At 52.7% G+C, this 23,041-nt stretch overlaps 1 protein-coding gene across 1 annotated transcript in view; it reads right to left on the bottom strand.

Annotated features, from left to right (window-relative positions):
- Positions 1-23,041, bottom strand: part of LOC147124487 (solute carrier organic anion transporter family member 4C1-like) — a 173,458-nt gene that overhangs the window by 16,819 nt on the left and 133,598 nt on the right. Inside the window, exons 8-9 of the mRNA XM_085987777.1 lie at positions 15,982-16,177; positions 6,635-6,794 (exon numbers count right to left, since the gene is read on the bottom strand). Of these exons, the coding sequence (XP_085843903.1) occupies positions 6,635-6,794; positions 15,982-16,177 (356 nt within the window). The remainder of the gene's footprint in view (positions 1-6,634; positions 6,795-15,981; positions 16,178-23,041) is intronic.

Here is a 23,041-nt window from a genome sequence, read left to right as displayed (position 1 = left end):
TAAATTTTAAACTGCAGTAGTGAAAAAATATCAAGCTACATCGTGTTTTACATGTTTCCCTCTCTCTGGAACTGGCAAAGGGAAACTAAGGTGAGACTTGGGGGAAGAATCAGTCTAAATGGAAGAGAATGATCACCCGATCACCTGATTTTTACCATCATGCCACGTTGATATTGGTATATATCCAGATGTTACCGGGTCTCTTCACACCATAATTCAAAACTACTCTCTCTCCCTTTTTATTTTTTGCCGAAGCTTCACATTCAAATCTAATCCGGTTCCCAACTGGCTTTCGAAATCTTGTACTTTCAGCAGGGGTTACTGGATAACCTTGGCTCCTTGGCTGATTTTTCTCTCCCTAGCCAAGTGATGCCTCTGTAGAACCTTGAGGTTGTCCCAGCTATCCCAGCCAAGATCACCTAACTCACCACAAGGTAGGGATCAAACCCGAGACCTTCTACAAGGACATAAGAGTTAGGAGCAGGATTAGGCCATACAACCCCTCGAGCCTGCTCCACCATTCAATATGATCTTCGACCTCAATTCCACTTTCCCGCCCTATCTCCATATCCCTTGATTCCCTTAGAGTGCAAAACTCTATCAATCTCAAGGGGGAGGGGAGGAAAGAACGAAAAGGGAAGGCCTGTGATAGGGTGGAGGGCAGGAGTGATTAATTGACAAAGGGGATGATGGTGCAAGGCAAAAGGGGATGGTAATGGTACAAGAAAAGAAACAAAAGATGGATCTAGAGCAGCTGTAAATGGCAACAGAATTTACAATTACATTTGCACAATACTGTGGATGCTGGAAATCTGAAATAACAGAAAATGCTGGAAATACTCAGCAGGCCAGGCAGCATCCGTGGAGAGAGAGACAGAGTTAACGTTTCAGGTCTGGGACCCTTCATCAGAACTGGAAGAGAGTCCTTACAGGAAGCGGGGTGGGAGGAAGTGTACTTTGTAAGCAAATATCAACGATAACCCACTACCATCGGACCGGCCAACTTTGTAAGCAAATATCAACGATAACCCACTACCATCGGACCGGTTTGTCAATGTTTAGTACCTAAAAATCTAGCGATCTCTGTCTTGAATATACTTAACGACTGAGCATCCACAGCCCTCTGGGGTAGAGAATTCCAAAGATTCACAACCCTCTGAGTGAAGAAATTTCTCCTCATCTCAGTCCTAAATGGCCTACCCCTTAGCCTGAGAATATGCCTCCTAGCATCTACCATGTCAAGCCCTCTCAGAATTTTATATGTTTAATGAGATCACATCTCATTCTTCTAAACTCTAGAGAGTATAGGCCCATTCTATTCAATCTCTCCTCATAGGACAACCCTCTCATCTCAGGAATCAATCTGTTGAACCTTCATTGCAACCCACCCAAGGCAAATATATCCTGGTCTGTATATTCTAGTCTGTACAGCTTAGTACACAAGATGTGGTGTATTTACTGACTGAGCCACACTTTTTAAATGGTCATTTCTGTTATGTTAAATGGTCAAGTCTGCCCGATGAAGTATATTTGCATATTTAAATTTGATGATTACCGTTGGAGTGTAAAATTACAAAACCCTGTGTGGGCAGAGTTCTCTGCTGGCAGCAATTGTGTTGAACCTATTACCAGCCTATCGTGGTAAATCCAGGTCACTATGTTTTGTTTTATTTACTGCAAAAACTGGTGTACACAGCAGCACACCAGTTAACATTTGCACCTATGGCTTTTATGCTGTGTATCTAAGTAACAAAGTATCACTTGCATTGGCGCATAAATCACACCCCTGCATGACAGTAGAATTTATTTAGGATGAATTGTTCTTTACTTAATATGCCTCCAAATATTTTTTCTTCTTGCCCAAGAGTGGAAATCAAAATTTCTAAACAATTATGTTGTGGCGGAGCCACCAAAGGACTCAGATCGTTTGTATATAATTCCTTTAACAACATGTTAGCTACAGCCTGAGTCTGTATCTTTATTTATGCTGTTTAACTGTACAGAGCGTGGTTACTTTAACAGCGTGGCTAAAACGTGATGTCATGCCGTTCATCACGTGATTCCCCACTGGCGGGAAAACGTGATGACGTCATGATGTCAGCCACGGGACTGCAGGGACAGTCCTCGTGGAGCCTCCAGAGAGAGCAGACCTACATTCGATGTTATCCTGCAGTTTCTTGTTAAAACCTGTTTGTTTCATTAAAGTTCATTTTGTTTGATCGCCTGAGTAGAACTCAGTCTTTTAGTTAGGAACCCGCGTTCCTACATTGGTGACCCCGACTTTCGTGAACGGTTTTCGCGAAAGATCTTCAGCATGGACACGAACGCCGTGACTCTGAAACTGCCACAGTTCTGGGAGCAACAACCAGCCGCGTGGTTTATCCAGGCTGAAGCCCAGTTTGCCATCAGGAACATCGTCGCGGATCAGACCCGTTATTACTACGTGGTCTCCACCCTCGATAGCGCCACTGCCTTGCGGATCATCAGCCTCCTCGGTAGTCCTCCTACTGACCGCAAGTATGATACGTTAAAGGCGCGGTTGCTACAAGTCTTCGGGCTCTCGAAGTCAGAATGCGCTCGCTGGCTCCTCGCTATGCCCGGCCTCGGGGACTCCAAACCGTCCGAGCTCATGAGCCAAATGCTCACGCTCTTAGGTGCCGAACCAGAATGCTTCCTCTTCCGGGAGCTATTCCTCTGCCAACTGCCGGAGCAGGTGCAGGCTGCTGCTGCCGAAGCCGATAAGATTTTCACAGTAACCCAGCAGTGCTGTGCTGCCACGAGGCGCCCATCCTCCACAGACGCGGCTCCAGCTCCTCTTGCAGCGGGCTGGTGCTCCTACCACGCCCGTTTTGGCGCGAAAGCACGATGCTGCGGCTCTCCCTGCAGCTTTTTGCCCAAAAAACCAACAAAGCTCCTGCAGCATTCCTGGCGAAGGAGGACCGGGTCTAACGGGCGCGCCACGGCTGCGATGGCCATCGGATCTTCGGGGAAACTTCTTTACATCACCGATTCCCTATCGTTTCCTTTGTGACACCGGGGCGCAGTGTAGCATCCTACCTGCGTCGAATCTCGATATGCAAGCTGGAAACCACGGTTTTTCCCTCGTGGCGGCTAATGGCGCAGCCATTCGTACTTTCCGAAAGCGGCGGGTCCAAGTCTGTTTCGGCGCTCAGCGCTTCCATTGGGAATTCGTCATGGCCACGGTCTCACAGGCCATCCGAGGGGCAGATTTTCTGTGTGCCAACGGCCTCCTCGTCAATGTCCGGCACCGCCGGTTGATCAACGCGGCCACCTTCCACTCGATTCCGTGCCACCATGGTACCACCGTGGCGCGCTCTATCGCCTGCGCGTTCCCTTCTCCGGATGACTTCACTCGGCTCCTCGGAGAGTTCCTGGAGCTGACCAGTCCCACTTTCTCCTCCTCGGCCACAAAGCATGGTGTTGAACATCATATCACCACTACTGGCTCCCCGGTTTATGCACGGGCTAGAAGGCTTGAACACGGCAAGCTCACGGCTGCGAAAGCGGAGTTCGACACGATGGAGCGGCTGGGGATTATTCGCCAGTCGAATAGTCCCTGGTCTTCGCCTCGCCACATTGTTCCGAAACCGGGCGGCGGCTGGCAGCCATGCGGTGACTAACGACGCCTGAACGACGCCACTACTCCTGATCCGTACCCGATCCCGCATATTAAGGATTTCTCGGCCCATTTGGTGGGAAATTCTATCTTTTCTAAAGTCGACCTCGTCCGGGGGTATCACCAGGTTCCCATGCACCCGCAAGACGTCCCAAAAACCGCAGTCATCACCCCTTTCGGCCTTTTTGAGTTCCTGCAGATGCCGTTTGGCTTGAAGCATGCGGCACAGGCTTTCCAGCGCTTGATGGACTCCATGCTCCGAGACCTAAACTTCATCTTCGTCTACCTCGATGTCATTCTCATCGCCAGCGCTAGCAAGGAAGAGCACATCTGCCATTTGCATACCCTCTTTACATGCCTCAGTCAGCACGGTTTGATCATCAACCCGGCCAAGTGCCAGTTCGGCCTGCAGCGGATCGATTTCTTGGGCCACCGCATAACATCAGACGGCGCCGTCCCCTTACTGACGAAGGTGGAAGCTGTTACCTCTTTCCTGCACCCGCCAACCATCAAGGCCCTGCAAGAGTTCCTGGGGATGGTCAATTTCTATCACCGATTTGTCCCTAAGGCAGCTCAGCTTATGCAGCCTTTGTACGGGGCCCTCAAGGGCAAGTCCGGTAAGGATCCAATCAGCTGGACGGCTGAGATGGACCAGGCGTTCGTCAACACCAAGAGCGCTTTGGCCAACGCAACCGTGCTGGTGCACCCACTTCCAGGTGCCACCATCGCCCTTACCACAGACGCATCAGACTACGCCATCGGCACAGTGGGTGAACGGCACATGGCAACCGCTGGCATTTTTCAGCCATCAACTACGGAGAAATGAAAGAAAATACAGCACCTTCGATCGGGAGTTGCTGGCCCTTTTTCTAGCCATTCGCCATTTCCGGTTCTTATTAGAAGGACGTCCCTTCATGGCTTTTGTCGACCACAAGCCTCTAACGTTCGCCATGGCCAAGACTGCCGAACCGTGGTCAGCTCATCAACAACGTCACCTGACATTTATTTCTGAATTTACCACGGACATTCAACATGTGTCTGGTAAAGACAACCTGGCAGCGGATTGCCTCTCCTGCGCGACGGTCCATGCGGTTCACCTTGGGATCGACTACGCCCTCATGGCTGCTGATCAGGCCTCGGACCCAGAGGTCCAATCATACAGAACCGTCCCCTCTAGTTTCCAAGCGACCGACGTCAGTTTCCAGGCCGCAGGCACCACGCTCCTTTGCGACGTCTCCATGGGCGTTCCCCGACCTATCGTCCCAGTCGCATGGCGCCGGAAGGTGTTTGACGCCATACACAGGTTGTCGCACCCTGGTATGAAGGCTTCACAATGGCTAATGTCGGCGAAGTTCGTCTGGAAGGGTATGCACCTCGATGTCCGTGACTGGGCCAACACCTGCGTGGTCTGCCAGAAGGCCAAGGTCTAGCGTCACGTAAAAGCTCCGGTGGCTACGTTCGTTGTTCCGGAGCGTCGTTTCGACCACGTGCATGTGGACCTTGTGGGGCCACTTCCGCCTTCCCATGGTTATACGCATCTCCTCACCATGGTGGACCGCACCACTAGGTGGCCAGAGGCAATTCCTTTGGTTTGCACCACTTCGGCAGACGTCGTGAGAGCTTTCATCTCCTGTTGGGTTGCTTGTTTCGGGGTACCGGCGAACATCTCCTCCGATCGTGGGCCACAATCTTCCTCGGAGCTCTGGAACGCTGTAGCTCAGGGGCTCGGCACCAAACTTCATCGCACCACCGCCTATCATCCACAGGCGAACGGCCTGTGCGAGCGATTCCACAGGTCGCTTAAAGCCGCATTACGGGCCAGTCTTCAAGGTGCGGGATGGGTGGACAGACTCCCATGGGTCCTTTTGGGTCTCCGTACGGCGCCCAAAGAAGACCTGCAATCGTCCTCGGCAGAACTCGTTTATGGCCAGCCGCTCCGAGTACATGGGGATTTCCTCCCTTCTCCCACAGAGCCGTGGTCCGCCTCCCAGCAACTCGTCAGCCACCAGGAAGCGGCCAGATGCTTCGCTCCGGTGCCTACATCAAATCACGGCCTACAGAGCTCCCACGTGCCAGCGGAGCTGAAGAACGCCGAGTACGTATTTATCCGCCACGATGCTCACCGGGATCCGCTCAAGCCCCCTTACACTGGTCCTTTCCGCGTCATCGAATCAGGAGACAAATCCTTTTCGGTCGCCATCGGAGGAAAGCCGGATCACATTTCGGTGGACCGGTTGAAGCCAGCTCACTTGGACCTGGACCGCCCAGTCGTCATCGCTCAGCCGCCGAAACGTGGCCGACCGCCCGCAGCCGCCGTGCCAGATCAACCACAGCCGCCCGCCAGCTCGACCACACTCGCCACGCCAGCTCAACCACAACCGCCCGCCAGCTCGACCACCGTCCATCAGCTTCCTCTGCAGGGTTACCGAAGTCGCTCGGACAGACTTGTCAGGCCTCCTCGACGCCTCACTTTTGCTGTTAAAGACAATTTTGGGGGGGCGCATATGGCGGAGCCACCAAAGGACTCAGATCGTTTGTATATAATTCCTTTAACAACATGTTAGCTACAGCCTGAGTCTGTATCTTTATTTATGCTGTTTAACTGTACAGAGCGTGGTTACTTTAACAGCGCGGCTAAAACGTGATGACATCACGCTGTTCATCACGTGATTCCCCACTGGCGGGAGAATGTGATGACGTCATGACGTCAGCCACGGGACTGCAGGGACAGTCCTCGTGGAGCCTCCAGAGAGAGCAGACCTACATTCGATTTTATCCTGCAGTTTCTTGTTAAAACCTGTTTGTTTCATTAAAGTTCGTTTTGTTTGATCGCCTGAGTAGAACTCAGTCTTTAAGTTAGGAACCCGTGTTCCTACAATGTCCCCACTATTTTGTTATGTTGCAGCGTACCATTTGCGTAATCATGAGGTAATTTAAGTTTGATGAATTAGCTAATCAAAGATACTGGTAAACTATCTTTAAGTTAGAGGGACCTACCTGAGGGTTACCTGCTACTGTTGTATTAGTGCAACCTGCATAGCATGCAGAAAAATACTGGACATTATCAACGTCACAGACTGGGTTGTAGAATGAACGCATGCAGCGACATTCATTATTGCAGGATGCCTCCAATTTGAATTCCTCTGCAGTGCTGCTACTGTGAGATAAATGCAGAAAGAAATCAGATAACGCTCCTTTCAGCCCATATAAAATCACAGATTAACACTGAAGCATGTTTCTTCAGTGATGGGTTAATTGTGCAAGTATCACAGTCCTTAGGGTAATCTTAATGCTATTTACATTGGTTTTGCTGTTGACTTAAAGCGCACACTCCAAAATAAACAATCAACATTGTTTAGGTGTTACAGCTTACTGCTAAATGACTATTTACATCTGTCCTATTTTTGTGTCAGGACGCCTCTGAATTATCCTTGAGCACCAGTGAGGAAATGTCCTTTCCAGAACACACCTCCCATCCCCACCTGAAACAAAAATTATAATATAGAGATTTGGAAATTAGGGGGTCTGTAAAGTTAATTCCCTGCACTGAATATGAAGGTCTAATAGCCTGTCATGACAGTGTTAATGGCATCACAGCTTCTGTCACATGCCTGGTGTCACACCATAGCTGCTATTTTATAGTGTAACTAGCTGGGGGAGCCCGGCGTTGCCGAGGCTTTTTCGAGGGCATGTTGTTGTTGGAAGAGAGAGAGCGAGCGAGGGGCGGGGGGGGGGAAAAGAGAGAGAGAGAGCGGGGGGGGGGGAAAGAGAGAGAGAGAGAGCGGGGCGGGGGGAAAGAGAGAGAGAGAGAGCGGGGCGGGGGGAAAGAGAGAGAGCGAGCGGGGGGAAAAGAGAGAGAGCGAGCGGGGGGTAAGAGAGAGAGCGAGCGGGGGGGTAAGAGAGAGAGCGAGCGGGGGGGTAAGAGAGAGAGCGAGCGGGGGGAAAGAGAGAGAGCGAGCGGGGGGAAAGAGAGAGAGCGAGCGGGGGGAAAGAGAGAGAGCGAGCGGGGGGGAAAGAGAGAGAGCGAGCGGGGGGGGAAAGAGAGAGAGAGACTGGGGGGGAGAGAGAGTGAGAGCGAGTGGGGGGGAAAGAGAGAGCGCGACTGGGGGGGGAAGAGAGCTCCCCCTCTCCCCCCCCCCTCCCTCACTCCCCCCTCTCCCTCACACTCCCCCCCCCCCTCCCTCACACTCCCCCCCCACACTCCCTCCCCCTCTCACTCACACTCCCCCCCTCACACTCCCCACTCGTGTAATCACTGTCTCCCCCCCCGTGTAATCACTGTCTCCCCCCCCGTGTAATCACTGTCTCCTCCCCGTGTAATCACTGACTCCCCCCGTGTAATCACTGTCTCCCCCCCGTGTAATCACTGTCTCCCCCCGTGTAATCACTGTCTCCCCCGTGTAATCACTGTCTCCCCCCCGTGTAATCACTGTCTCCCCCCCGTGTAATCACTGTCTCCCCCCCCGTGTAATCACTGTCTCCCCCCCCGTGTAATCACTGTCTCCCCCCGTGTAATCACTGTCTCCCCCCGTGTAATCAATGTCTCCCCCCCATGTAATCACTGTCTCCCCCCGTGTAATCACTGTCTCCCCCCCCCCCCGTGTAATCACTGTCTCCCCCCCCACCGTGTAATCACTGTCTCCCCTCCCCCGTGTAATCACTGTCTCCCCCCACGACCCCGTCTCCATCAAGGACACCGATCTTGCTCCCCCACCAGCTGGGAACAGCTAACTCGGCACAGACGAGGAATGCTGAGCGGCGGCTGGCGCCGGGAGCGGGCTCTCGCGGGCGGCGCATGCGCGGTCAGTGCGGGCGGCGCATGCGCGGTCAGTGCGGGCGGCGCATGCGCGGTCAGTGCGGGCGACGCGAGGCGGCCTGGCGGCCGTTAGCGAGCGGGAAACTTCGGGCGGCCCGCCCGCGCTACGGCCCCGACACCGTGAAACCTGAGAGGGGGAAGTAGAGAGAGACAGGGAAGAGGAGAAGGAGAGAGAGGGAAGAGGAGAGAGGGAAGAGGAGAAGGAGAGCGAGGGAAGAGGAGAAGGAGAGAGAGAGAGGGAAGAAAGAGAGAGAGAGAGAGAAATTTTTTGAGCTTCAGGCCCCGAGTCCCCCCTGCGCGAGGGTGAGGAGGAGGGGGGGGGGTTGCTAAACACAATATAAAACTCAAATAAATTGTTAATTAATTCCCTAACACATAATTCAAATATTTACCTTACTTCCCTAACACACTGAAAGTGTGGGGAAAAAATCGTGAAAAATCAAGATGGCGGCCACTCACCTCGGTTCAGAAGGATAAGGCCCGCCCACACACGCACCGATTGGTCGACCGGTCAGGTCACCGAAGCGTAGGATTGGTCAATCGTCGAGTCACTCGACACTCAACTGTAGGAAGGAACCCGCCGTCCGATTGGTCGACCTCGACGTCACACGGTCGCTAATGAGATGCTAATGAGCGGAACGCTGAACGTTTTTGGGATACCGCGGGCGGGATTTTTGTCCGGCCGAAACGTAAATACGCCTATGACCGGTCCGGAATCGCAAGCTTTCTTTTGAGGCGACGCGCGCGTCGGTACGCTCTGTAACTTTCAAACGTATAGAACACGGACAGACAGACAGACAGACATCGGGACAGACAGACATCGGGACAGACAGAAGAGCCGCTTTATATATATAGATAAAGGCCTAGAAATTGGGTTTTGGCTTAGCCAGGGCTTTAGCGCCGGAAATTAGTGCCGGCGCTAAGTCCCCTGCGCGCGCCAAAAATTCAGTGGCGCCGCGCCCAAACGGCTGCCGGCGCTACTGAAGGGTCTTAGCGCCTGGAAAAGGGCGCTAACTGCCGTTTCGCGCCGCAATTCCGGCGCTGCGGCACCCGATGCGGTGCGGCAGGCTGGGGAAGTGCAGGCCTCCTCCTTCCGTTAAGGAGGAGCTGCCTGCACCCGGCCGCGGCCCGCGCAAATCTGCTTAAAAATGAGCCCGGCACCTCGGACAAGTGCCGGGCTTGCATCTGTTCCGGTGGGGGGGGGGGGGGGGGAGAGAAGTCCGGGGAGGGAGCTGCGGGCAGGCGGCCGGCGGGAAAGCGGCCGGCCGCCGCGGGGCCTTTAATGCGCCGGCGCTAACTGCAGTAAGGCACCTCTGACAAAACGCTGGTTGCGGCTGCCACGGGCGAGGCGGCCGCAACTCAATTTCGGAGTTCGGGCGGGTTACCACGGCAACCAGGACGCTGCGCACACCGATGACGTCATCGGTGCCGGCGCAGCGCTACCGGAGCAACGCCGATTTAGGGCCCCAGGGAATTTCACTACTGGCCATAACTCTGGCGCAAGGCCCTCTAGCGCCTCAAATGAGGTGCTAAGGCTACTGAATTTTCAGCCGAAAGTATGCTGAATAAACCTTTCAGTCTGTATGCAGTTCCAACATTGGCCACTGGGTGACACTGTTGAGTTTTGTTTGAGAAAAGAAATTGCAGCCATATTGGTTTTCAGTTTTTCCAGGTAAGTGTCAGATCAGCTGGCAAGGTGCTAGTTTTATATTTACACTCTTTTTCACTTTATCACTTTATCTGTTCCTTTAAATATTGCTTTCTTTGTTTTTTTCCCTCCCTTCAGGTTTCATTACTCCATTCGACTGCTTTTCTTGATGCTTCTCAGCACCTCTGCATTGTCCCCACCAGTCCACTAACCCATATTGCATTCTTGGACCACTTGTCTGGGTATCTTCTTTGATTAAACTTTTCTCACTACCACCAATGCTCTAGTCCCGCCGGTTGGCCTATCTGCAACCTGTTCTCAGGCTGTTTGTCCCCACAACCTCCATTCGCCTGAGAAATGTTTTAAATCTAAATGATCTGCAGCCTGTTTGTGGGCCACTGGTTGATTAAAGCTGTAATCAACTTACTATGGGCCAGAAAATGATACAATAGGAATGTAGAAAGACAAACATATTGGGATCGTACACAGATTGGAGAACAGGAAAACTGAGGTCGGGAGACAGAGATAGACAGATATTGGAGGTAAAGAGAGATTGCAGAACAAAGAAACAAGTTAAGGAATAGAGATAGACAGAGATACAACAACAGAAAATGCTGGAAATACTCAGCAGGTCAGGCAGCATTGTGGAGAGAAATAGAGTTAACGTTTCAGGTCGATGGCCCTTCGTCAGAACTGGAAAAAGTTGGAGAAGTAACAGATTGGGGGGGGTGGCAGGGAAAGGGGGGGGAGGAAAGAACAAAGGAACAGTCGGTGATAGGATGGAAGGCAGGAGAGATTAAGAGACAAAAGGGATGATGGTGCAAGGCAAAAAGAGATGGTAATGGGACAAGTTAAGAAACAAAAGATGACTCTGGATGAAGTGTAAATGGCAATGGCAGGATCATCAACAGCTGCCATGTGAGAGAGAAAAGAAAACATGGGGGCCGAGGTTATAGTCTGAAATTGTTGAACTCGGTGTTAAGTCCAGATGGCTGTAAAGTGCCTAATCAAAAGATGAGGTGCTGTTCCTCGAGTTTGTGTTGACCTTCATTGGAACAGTGTAAGAGGCCAAGGACGGAGAGGCCAGGGTGCGAGTGGAGCAGAGAATTAAAGTGACAGGTGACCGGAAGCTCGGGGTCACGCTTATGGACTGAATGGAGGTGTTCCGCAAAGGGGTCACCCAATCTGCGTTTGGTCTCCCCAGTGTACAAGTCGGAAGTACACTGAATGCCATATTAGTACAGGAAAAAAGGCATCCCAGGCCCACGCCTGAAACAAGCTTTAGGCCTTTGCATATGAAAATAAGGGAGTAACACCTGTTTGAGGCCTCTTGTGCAAAAACGCAGCCGACACCAGGATCGAAATTTGAAACCTGTGCTGCCTGGGGACACTCAGCAGGTGTCCGCATTTAAATGAGGTCTGAGTCCCAATATGAAGAGGTGACTAAAGTAGCGGTGAGGGGAATATCCATGGATGTTATTTATATGGACTTCCAGAAGGCATTTGATAAAGTCCCTCATAAGAGGTTGCTAACTAAGATTGAAGCCCATGGAATTGAAGGCAAACTACAGACTTGGTTAGGAAACTGGCTGAGCAGCAGGAGACAGAGAGTAGGGATAATGGGCAGGTATTCCAATTGGCAGGATGTTGGCAGGATGTGACTAATGGGTGTCCCGCAGGGATCTGTGTTGCAACCTCAACTATTCACTGTATTTATTAACGACTTACATAATGGGATAGAAAGCCATATATCCAAATTTGCCGATGACACAAAGATAGGCGGCATTGTAGACAATGTAGATGAAGGCATAAAATTACAGAGATATTGATAGATTAAGTGACTAGGCAAAACTGTGGCAAATGGATTTCAATGTAGGCAAATGTCAGGTCATCCACTTTGGACCTAAAAAGAATAGAATAGGGTACTTTCTAAATGGTGAAAGGCTAAAAACAGCGGAGGTCCAAAGGAACTTGGGGGTCCAGGTACACAAATCATTAAAATGTCATGGACAGGTACAGAAAATAATCAAAAAGACTAATGGAATGCTGGCCTTTATATCTAGAGGACAAGAATATAAGGGGGTAGAAATTATGCTGCAGTTATACAACACCCTGGTAAGACCACACCTGGAGTACTGTGAGCAGTTCTGGGAAAAATTGGAATCGTGTCGGGAAGCTGGCTCCAACCCGCTGACTTTTGGGTTTTAACCAAAGCAGGACAAGGGGCGGGCAGCCAAACCGCTCCCAGAAGGCGGGTTGGCACTTTAAATATGTTAATGACGCTGGAGGCCTTGGATTTATCCTGCTGTTCAGGTTGTACTGTTGCCGCTTGGGGTTCCTGGGCCTCAGGAATCATAGCAGCTGCAGCAAGATGAGGACAGCCTCAGGGAGCACTCCTTGTGGGCCAGGAGGAGCAGGACTGTTTCCTCCCGACTCTTCCCCCCCCCCCCCCCCCCCCCGCAAGACAATTCTACTCCCCATACAAACCATCCCCTCTGCATATAAACCACCCCTCACCGCCCCGGGATCGGACCACCCCTGGGGTTGGCGATTGGATCCCCCCGCGATCGGGGATTGGACCTACCTGGTTCTGTGGCCTCCTCTAGAGTGCTCCCCGCCCGACTGGAAGACAAGCCTATCAATCAGGCTGATTTCCAGGCGGGGATCCTGCCAATGATGTCAGACGGACGCTGTGCAGTTAAATCTCCACGGCATGCGGGGAAACCCAGACTTTCGGGTTTCCCGCACGCTACCGGAACCACCCCTCCCCACCCCACCCCACTTACCCCACCACCAGACCCAACCCCCCCACCTCCACCGCCCCACCCCCCCCCACTTCCACCCCCACCCCCCCCCACTTCCACCCCCCACCCCCACCTCCATCCTCCACCCCCCACCTCCACCCCACACCCCCACCCCCCACGCCTGCTTAGACACCTTTGGCGGGCGTCCTCTGGGTATGAGAGCCCGGGAGGGCTCTTCAACAGTCTGTTCTTCCTGCGGCTGTGCAGGGGCTGACACGGTCGCTCAGTTGTCTCCGCAAAGTGGGTCTCTGACCGAGGGTTCCGTACTGGCATGGTTGTGTGAGCGCTTTGAGAGGACCCCACACTTCCTTCAGTCCTGCCAACAACATCCCTCTCATGGGTCAGCCGCACCTCAGTGCTGGCAAGTGGTTGGAGAGCACCTTGCTGCACTTCAGGGGGGCCATGACGACCCATATCTGCACTGGCAATCATCAAAAGGACGTCCATGAAGCTCTGGTCTCTCTGCTCAATAGCTGCCCATTGCTCCTCCAGAGATGACATTCTATTTTGAACAGTCAAATGTTTTCCTGACTCTGGCGACTTATTTCCTCCATGGCCGTAGCCATCCTTTCCACTGAGGTAGCCATCCTTTCCACGGAGGTTGCCATCCTATCCATGGTGGTGCGTTCATGCGCCATTGCCTCCACCATGGCAGTGCTGATGTTACAGATGGACTCCTCCATTCTCTCCACACTCGCACGAACCCTGCAGGCAAATCCTTCCAGAGTCTCCTACACTTGTTCCTGTATTTCCTGAGATGTTCTTTTCTTGGATGGCCCCAGAGGCACAGTGTCTGCATGCAGCTCAGCAGAGCTCGGAGAGTCCTGCGACCTCCGCCGAGGACTCTCCACTGCTGTCACTGTCTCAACCATCTGCTGATGCTCACTTGTGCGCTGTGATAGACCAGGTGGCAATACTACTCTAACTCGCGAGGGCCCCACCGAGGTGTGCATTGCTGTGCTGGTGCTGGGTGCGCTGAGTCCTGGTGATGCTGCTCCCTCAGAGGCTTCAGGTTCCACTGAGGAGTTGTCCGGCTCTTCGCCTTGGATCGATGGTCCTGTGACAGAGTAAATGCATGATTTAGATATCTGATATTGATGTAGCCGACACATCCTTTTGAGCAGATGATACAACGCGATTCTCTATGAACATCATATTCCATTGCATTCTGAGAGGGATGAAACTCTATTATGTCACCAGCTTCCTCTAGTGTGCCCATCTCTCCATCGCCCACTTCCAGATCCTCGCCACCTCCAACAATCTCGTATGCAGCCTCCTCAGCACTGGTCAATGTGGCTAGGGTAGGTGTTCCTCCTCCAGTCAGTGCTCTCTTCTTCTTATTGTGGACTATCTTTTCCTGCAAGGAGGGACACAAGCGGTGTTTCAGCCACAGTGATGGAGTGAGGGTCAATAATCCCTACCATAGAAGCTTTGAGTGAGATGAAGATTGGGTAAGGTACCAAGAGGAAGGTAGCTCCCTGTGCGTTGTTAGTTGTTGTCACTGCATGACAGTGAGAGCGAGTCTCAGGGGTGCATAGGCAGGATGTTGAAGTGATTCAGTGCAGAGACAAAGATGGATAGGAAAGGGTGCAAGGGAAGTAAGAGTAAGGTGGAATGTGAAGGAGGCTTACAACGCAGAGTGCTGGTGATGAGAAGAGAAGGGAAGCAGATTGAAGGCAAGTGTGATGGGATGCTCACTTTTGATGTTCGCACGAGATCATTAAATCTTTTTCGGCACTGGATCCATGAGCGTGTATATATGGACCTTGCACTGACCTCCTTAGCAATGCGCAGCCAGGCTGCCTTGGTCTGCTGAGGAGGCTTCCTCTGGCCATCAGGAGGGAAGAGAATCTCCCTGCACCCTCTGACAGCATCCACAAGAACATGGAGAGAGTCATCATTAAAACGAGGAGCTGCCTTGCCTCTGGAAGAAGTCATTGGCCTAGAAATTGGCCTGAGGTGCCCAAATGGCGCAAAGTTCGCCTGGGCGCTGGAATTTGCGCCGCGATCGCCGCAAATTCAGTTGAAGTGCCCCTAGAGGGAGACGGGGCGCGGCTCGAGGCGCTCCGCGTCCCTCTTAGGGCGCTGAAAGTATATTTCGCAGCGCTACGTGCCGCAGCGCCACACGCTGCGGCACGGCACGCTGCGGTACTGCAGGCCTTCCTCCCGCTGTTAAGGGGGAGGGGCCTGCAACAGCGCGAGCCCCGATCGCGAGTGCCGGCAAAAGAGCCCGGCACCAAGGAGAAGTGCCGGGCTCTCGGGAAACAGCCGGCAATGCCGCGGGGGGGTGGGGACCAGGAGGCCGGGGACGGAGGTGCTGGCAGGCGGCCACCGAAAAAGCGGCCGCCCCGCACCTCCACCTTAACTTGCGCCTCTGCCGGCACAGTAAGGCCCCGTGAACCGGGCGCGGGTAGCAAACGGCACAACTGCGGCGTTCGCTACCAAATATCGCGAATGGGGCGCTGCGCACACCGATGACGTCATCGGTGGCGGCGCAGCGCAAATGTCTAACGCCACCATTAGCGCCCCTGGTGAATATCGCGGGAGGCGCAGCCAGTGGCGCTACAGCCACTGACTGCCTCTTTAGGCGCTAACAGGTGGCGCTACTCACCCAATTTTTCCCCCATTGTGTATAGAACAATATCAATGAGTCCAGGAATCCACAAGGGAAAGGCTTAGGCTGAATGGCAGCTTTAAAAGCAGTTGCTGTGATGACATCTTCAGAGGCGGCCAGCCGACCCGATTGCACTGATTGGATCGGCCAGCGCGACTCATTGAAATCAACAAGCTCATTGAATCAAAATCGGACATCAGCAGCTGATCCCGCCGGAAGCGGCTCCGGAACACGCCCACCACGCAACCCGACTCCAACCCGCCTCGGGAATTAAAATCGAGCCCTCAGTGTGCAACACCACAGGAGGCCAATTAGTTGAATTATTTATACTAAGTGGTGAAAATATTGAACAGTCCCACATATTACAACAGAAATATATACCTTGTGATAATCACACAGGTAATGTTTAAAGCATTCAGGAAAGCAATGTGACAAAATTGATGTAATGTAACGTTTACTTACAGATTATAGTCCTGGTTGACTCCAGCAAATGGCTGATTTGAACATTTACCAAAAATGAAAACCAAGCTGAAAAGCAGTGATAAGATGCATGTCGCTGCAGCCATTTTAATCATATTTCGACATTGGAGCTTCAACTTGGAAATGATGATCCCACTAACAATTTGACCAATAAAAGCTCCGGGGATAAGTACTGCTCCTTGAAAGTAAAGATTAGAACCAATTATATCATTGTTATGTCAGATGTTTCACTGAAGATTTCTGTGTATTTTCTGGATGATCTGCTGCCAAAACAAAAGACCTCTTAATACTATAGTACCAGCCATATAACTTTGTTTACAAAGCCACTCATAGCGCACCTGCTTAAGATTGATAGCTTTTTGTTAACCAAGGATACGGGGAAAAGGCAGGTATATGGAGTTAGGTCGCAGATCAGCCATGATCTCACTGAAAGGCGGAACAGGCTCGAGGGGCTAAATGGCCTAGTCCTGTTCCTATGTTCCTACGTACAAAACCAAGTAGCTGGCAGTGAATTTAAAGGAGTGAGGGATGTTTAGCTCGATAAGAACCATGTTGAGTCTATCACTGTCACATGTATTACCCAGGCAATGGGTCAGACAGCAGGTGGCCGGGAACATACAGCTAAAGGAAAACTTAATTCTAAATCTTGGAGCAGTAAGAGAAATTATTATTGTTTTTAAGGTTTTATATATATTGTACATTCTCATAACATTGCCACTGCACTGCTGCCTTGTGCATTATTCCATTACATTTATGTGCCTTTTTTTTCATTGAACTATTCCAAGGTGCATGTGGTACAAGCTATATTGACACTGAATTATTATTTTCCAATGTGAAGCACAGTCTGAGCCATCTACTGAATGCATAAATGAGGATAGTTTCCAATTTTTATTTTCATTTGCTTGATCTCTTTTTTCAACCTTTCCTTTTCACCTCTATGTTGCCCCCTCTCTACACACATTCTCCTCCATTACATAGAAACATAGAAGATAGGAGCAGGAGTAGGCCATTCGGCCCCTCGAGCCTGCTCCGCCATTTAATGAGATCATGGCTGATCATCCAAACTCAGTATCCTATCCCTGCTTTCTTCCCATATCCCTTGATCCCTTTAGCCTTAAGAAATATATCTAACTCCTTCTTGAATATATTTAATGAATTGGCCTCAACTGCCTTCTGTGGTAGAGAATTCCACAGGTTCACCACTCTCTGGGTGAAGAAATTCCTCCACACCTCTGTCCTAAATGGCTTACCGCTTATCCTTAGACTATGACCCCTGGTTCTGGACTCCCCCGCCTACGGGAACATCCTTCCTGCATCTAGTCTGTCTAGTCCTGTTAGAATTTTATAAGTTTCAATGAGATGGTAGGAAGAATAGAAAAACAGAATATGGTTTAAATGGTGAGAAACTATTAAATGTTGGTATTCAAAGAGATTTAGGTGTTCTTGTACAAGAAATACAGAGAGTTAGCATGCAGGGACAGCAAGCAATTAGGAAGGCAAATGACATGTTGGCCTTTATTACTAGGGGGTTGGAGTATGAGAGTAAGGAAGTCTTGCTACGATTGTACAGGACGTTGGTGAGAAAGCACCTGGAGTACTGTACAGTTTTGGTCTCCTTATCTAAGGAAGCATATATTTGCCTTAGAGGCAGTTCCATGAAGGTGTAGGAGTCTCTGCGCTCCGAGCAAAGAATCTATAAACTCACTAGTAGTTAACAAACTGAGTTTAATGTACTAAAACTTTACAAAACAAGAAAATGCAGGAGAAGCTCTAAACAGGTCTATTCATTATCACTCCACATGAGGACGAGCTGGAAACGCCCTCTACCTCTGACGTCATGACATCATCACACTTCCCGCCGTTGGAACGTCACATAACCCACATGATGACGTCATCGCGTCAGATCGCGATTTTGTCGATCTAGCTCTGTTTAACCAGAGCCAACATTAAAAGGTAATAAACATGATGAAAGGCAATTGTACCAGTCACTGTGAGAGTCTCTTAGTGGCTTTGCCACATACGCCCCCCCAGAATTGTCTTTAACGAGAAGAGTCAATCGCTGAGGAGGTCGGACAAGCCTGTTGGACCGACTCCTAAATTCCCGGAGGGGAAAACGCTGAGCAGGCGGCGAGCTGGCAGGTAACACGGCGCTGTCAGGTGTGGCAGCGGCCGGTGGCCGGCCGCGGCGCGGAGGCTGCACCAGTTCGATCGGTCGTTCGAGGTCTAGGTGCGCAGGCTTAAGGCGATCGACAGAGATGTGATCAGGCTTGCCCCCAACGTCGATCACGAAACTCTTGTCCCCTGCCTGCAAAACCTGGAAGGGCCCTGCATAAGGAGGTGCGAGCGGGGTACGATGGCCGTCTTGGCGCACAAAAATGAACTTGGCCTTCGACAACTCCCCCGGGACGTTGGACGAAGGCAAACCGTGCTCTGAAGTCGGAACTGGGCGGAAACAGCGGGCTGCATCCCGGTAGGTCTCTCTTTGCCTGGCCGCGGACCATGGCCGCGCAGGGGATGGCAGGAATTCACCCGGAACTCGAAGTGGTTGCCCGTAAACCATCTCCGCCGCCGTCGACTGAAGATCTTCCTTCGGCGCCGTGCGGAGTTCTAACATCACCCACGGCAGTTTGTCAACCCAGGATGCATCCAGAAGGCTGGTCCTGACCGACTCCTTCAAGGAACGGTGGAACCGCTCACACAAGCCGTTCGCTTGCGGGTGATAGGCCGTAGTGCGGTGGAGTTTAACGCCCAACACGGAAACCACCTCATTCCACAGTTCGGACGAAAATTGCGGCCCACAATCCGACGAAATATCCGCAGGGACACCAAACCGGGCTACCCATGATGAAACGAAAGCTCGAGCAACATCCGCAGAGGTGGTGGACGTCATGGGGACTGCCTCAGGCCACCTCGTGGTGCGATTCACCATTGTCAAAAGGTGCGTAAAGCCCCGGGACGGTGGAAGCGGGCCCACTAAGTCAATGTGAATGTGATCGAATCGCTGCTCCGGGACCTCGAAGATGGCGAGCGGGGCCCTGACATGCCGCTGCACCTTGGCCCGTTGGCAAACAACACAAGTGTTCGCCCAGTCTCTGACGCCTTTGCGTATTCCCCTCCATACGAATTTGGAGACCAGCAGCTTTTGCGACGCCCGCATTCCAGGATGCGATAGGCCGTGTATGGCATCGAAAACAGCCCGGCGCCATTTAGACGGGACAATCGGACGGGGTGCACCCAACAAAACATCGCAGAGTAGAGTAGTACCTGCGGAATGGAACGGCACATCCCTCGGCTGGAGGCTGGCTGGAACCGAACGAAAAACCTGGGTCTCTGGGTCGGCTGCTTGGTCAGCCGCCATCTGTGTGTAGTCAATGCCCAATTGGACGGCATGGACGGCGGCACGGGATAGGCAATCGGCGACGACGTTGTCCTTACCGGCCACATGCCGGACGTCGGTGGTGAACTCCGATATGTACGTCAGCTGCCTTTGCTGCCGAGTCGACCATGGTTCCGCAGACTTGGCCATTGCGAACGTCAATGGCTTGTGGTCAACAAACGCGATGAAGCGGCGCCCTTCGAGGAGGAAGCGAAAATGGCGGATGGCTAAAAACAAAACCAACAGCTCTCGGTCGAAGGTAATGTAACGGCGCTCATGCCGTTATAGCTGGCGGCTAAAAAAGGCCAGAGGTTGCCACGCGCTGTCGACCCACTGCTCCTGGACGGCCCCCACCGCGTAGTCTGACGCGTCCGTCGTGAGGGCGATGGTGGCTCCCGGCAGCGGGTGTGCCAACATGGTCGCGTTGGCATGCGCAGTCTTCGTCTCCTCGAAGGCGCGATCCATGTCTTGCGACCATACCACGGGCTCCTTTCCCGTCGTGCCCGAGGGCCTCATAGAGCGGACGCATGAGCTGCGTTGCCCTGGGGATGAAACGATGATAGAAGTTCACCATCCCCAGGAACTCCTGTAAGGTTTTCACGGATTTCGGTTTCGGGAACACCGCGATCGCCTCCACCTTGACTCGAAGTGGCATTGCCCCAGCGGGGGTTATGCGGTGGCCCAGGAAATCAAGTTGCGCTAGGCCGAAACGGCATTTGTCCGGGTTAACGATGAGGCCGTGCTGCTGAAGCCGTCGAAAAAGGACCCGAAGGTGCTCGAGGTGTTCCTCCTTGGAGGCGCTGGCAATCAGAATATCATCCAAATAAACAAATAAAAAATCAAGGTCCCGCAGGACTGAATCCATGAGGCGCTGAAACGCCTGCACCGCATTCTTAAGTCCAAAGGGCATTCGTAGGAATTCAAAAAGTCCAAAGTGGGTAATGACCGCCGTCTTTTCGACATCTTGAGGGTGCACTGGCACCTGGTGGTAACCACGGATGAGGTCGACTTTCGAGAAGATGGACGTCCCCGCCAAATGTGCTGGGAAGTCCTGTATATGGGGAATGGGGTAGCGGTTGGGCGTCGTTATCTCATTGAGGCGGCGATAATCACCACAGGGCCGCCATCCCCCGCCGGGCTTGGGGACGATGTGGAGCGGGGGAGGACCAGGGACTACTGGACCGACAGATGATCCCCATTTTCTCCATCACAGCGAACTCCGCCTTCGCCGCCACTAGCTTGCTGGGCTCTAAACGTCTTGCCCTGGCGTAAACGGGCGAGCCGGTAGTCGAAATATGATGCTCCACCCTATGCTTGACGGTCGAAGCCGAAAAGGTGGGCTTCGTCAGCTCGGGGAACTCCTCGAGGAGACGGGCGAAATCGTCGGGCGGTGGCCACGCACATGAAATCGTGTGTGACGCAGCCGTGCTGCGCGCCCCTGAAATATCGTCGAGCGTGACGGCGTGAACGAGGCGTCGATTTTTCACGTCCACCAACAGGCCGTTGGCACCCAAAAAGTCGACACCCAACAGGGCCTGCGAGATTTGAGCGGTGATGAAATTCCAGGTGAAAAGCTGTCCAACGAAACAGACTTGGACGAGCCGCTTTCCGCAAGTGCGGATCGAACCCCCGTTGGCCGCTTGCAGAGGGGGACCCCGTCTGCCGGACCGAAGCTCAATGACCGAGGCGGGGAGTATACTGCATTGCGCCCCCTTGTCGCATAGAAAACGACGGCCCGAGATGGAGTCGGTTAAGTAGGTGAGATTCCCGGAAGCGCCGATCGCCATCGTGGCCGCGGGGAAAGTACCAGGACCGGCGTGCTTGACTCGCGGCGGTCTGGTAACGAAACTGCACGGTGGGTGGCAGCAGCGGGCCTTCGGGCCGAAACGAGCATGGTAGTAACAGTAACCGGTCGTCGGAGGCGCCGTGGTCGGAGCCGGGGCCGGGCTCCTCGTGGCGAGGCGTTGCGCGATGGCGCAGCATTGTTGCCGGACTGCGTAAATCTTATCCTCCTCTTCGGCGAGCGCGACGCAGTCTGCGGTTTCAGCTCGGGCGAGGGTTGCCTGGACTTGCTCGGGGAGCTGAGTAAGGAACAGCTCGCGAAACAGAAAGCACTGGGGCTCGGACCCCAGGAGAGTCAGCATGTGGCTCATAAGCTCTGAGGGTTTGGAGTCACCTAACCCTGGTAGCGTCAGTAAACGGCGAGCGCGCCCCGCTTTGGTAAGACCAAATACCTGCAGCAATCGTGTCTTGATGGCTACATACTTGTCAGCATTCGGGGGACTCTCCAGAAGGCGATGATTCTCGACGCCGTCGAGCTATCGAGGGCGGAGACCACGTGGAGATATCTGGTCTGGTCCTGTACGACTTTGCAGAGTTCAAATTGCGCCTCGGCTTGCACAAACCAAGAGGCCGCCTGTTGTTCCCAGAATTGGGGGAGCTTCAAGGCCACTGCATTGGCCTCCATTCCTGGCCTGTGTTCTGTGTTCACCACGAAAACCGATCGTGAGGATTCGGGGTCACCAATGTAGGAGTCTCTGCACTCCTAGCAAAGAATCTATAAACTCACTAGTAGTTAACAATCTGAGTTTAATGTACTAAAACTTTACAAAACAAGAAAATGCAGGAGAAGCTCTAAACAGGTCTATTCATTATCACTCCACACGAGGACTAGCTGGAAACGCCCTCTACCTCTGACGTCATGACGTCATCACGTTTCCCGCCATTGGAACGTCACATGACCCACGTGATGACGTCATCGCGTCAGATCGCGATTTTGTCGAACTAGCTCTGTTTAACCAGAGCCAACATTAAAAGGTAATAAACATGATTAAAGGCAATTGTACCAGTCACTGTGAGAGTCTCTTAGTGGCTTTGCCACAAAGATTCACTAGATTAATCCCTGGGATGAGAGGGTTGTCCTATGAAGAGAGACTGTGTAGATTAGGCCTATACTCTTCGGAATTTAGAAGAATGAGAGGAGTTCTCAGTGAAACATAAGATTCTAAGGGGGATTGACAGGATAGATGCTGAGAGATTGTTTCCCATGGCTGGAGAGTCCAGAATTAAGGGGCATAGGGCTAAAAATTCAGTTTGGGGCGCCAAGCTCGGCTGGGCGCCGGAATTACCGCTGCGAGCGGAGCCACTTGCGCCATCGGGATATTCAGTTTCTGCGCCCCAAATGGAAGCGGGCCGCTAAACGAGGCTTCCCGCGCCCCACTTGGGGCGCTGAAACTGAATATCGGCGCGCAAAGGGCCGCAGCGCCACCCGCTGCGGCACGGCACGCTGCGGTACTGCAAGCCTTCCTCCCACTGTTAAGGGGGAGGTGCCTGCAACAGCGCGATCCCTGCTCGCGAGTGCCGGCAAATGAGCCCGGCACCAAGGAGAAGTGCCGGGCTCTCGGGAAACAGCCGGCAATGCCGCGGGGGGGGTGGTGGTGTAGGAGGCCGGGGACGGAGGTGCGGGCAGGCAGCCGCCGAAAAAGCGGCCGGCCGCACCTCCACCTTAACTAGCGCCACAGGTTGGCCCGTGTACCGGTTGCTATTTGCGGCCGGCGCTGAAGAGGCGGGCGCAACCTAATATGGCGTTCGGGGCGGTAGCGGGGCGCTGCGCACACCGATGACGTCATCGGTGGCGGTGCAGCGCTACAGGCTAACGCCGCCATT

The sequence above is a fragment of the Somniosus microcephalus genome, chromosome 1, assembly GCF_052327205.1.
Source record: "Somniosus microcephalus isolate GS21.2 chromosome 1, FLI_Smic_1.0, whole genome shotgun sequence".
Classification (NCBI taxonomy): Eukaryota; Metazoa; Chordata; class Chondrichthyes; order Squaliformes; family Somniosidae; genus Somniosus; species Somniosus microcephalus.
Note: the sequence above shows the minus strand (reverse complement) of the source record. Positions and strands in the feature narration are given on the sequence as shown.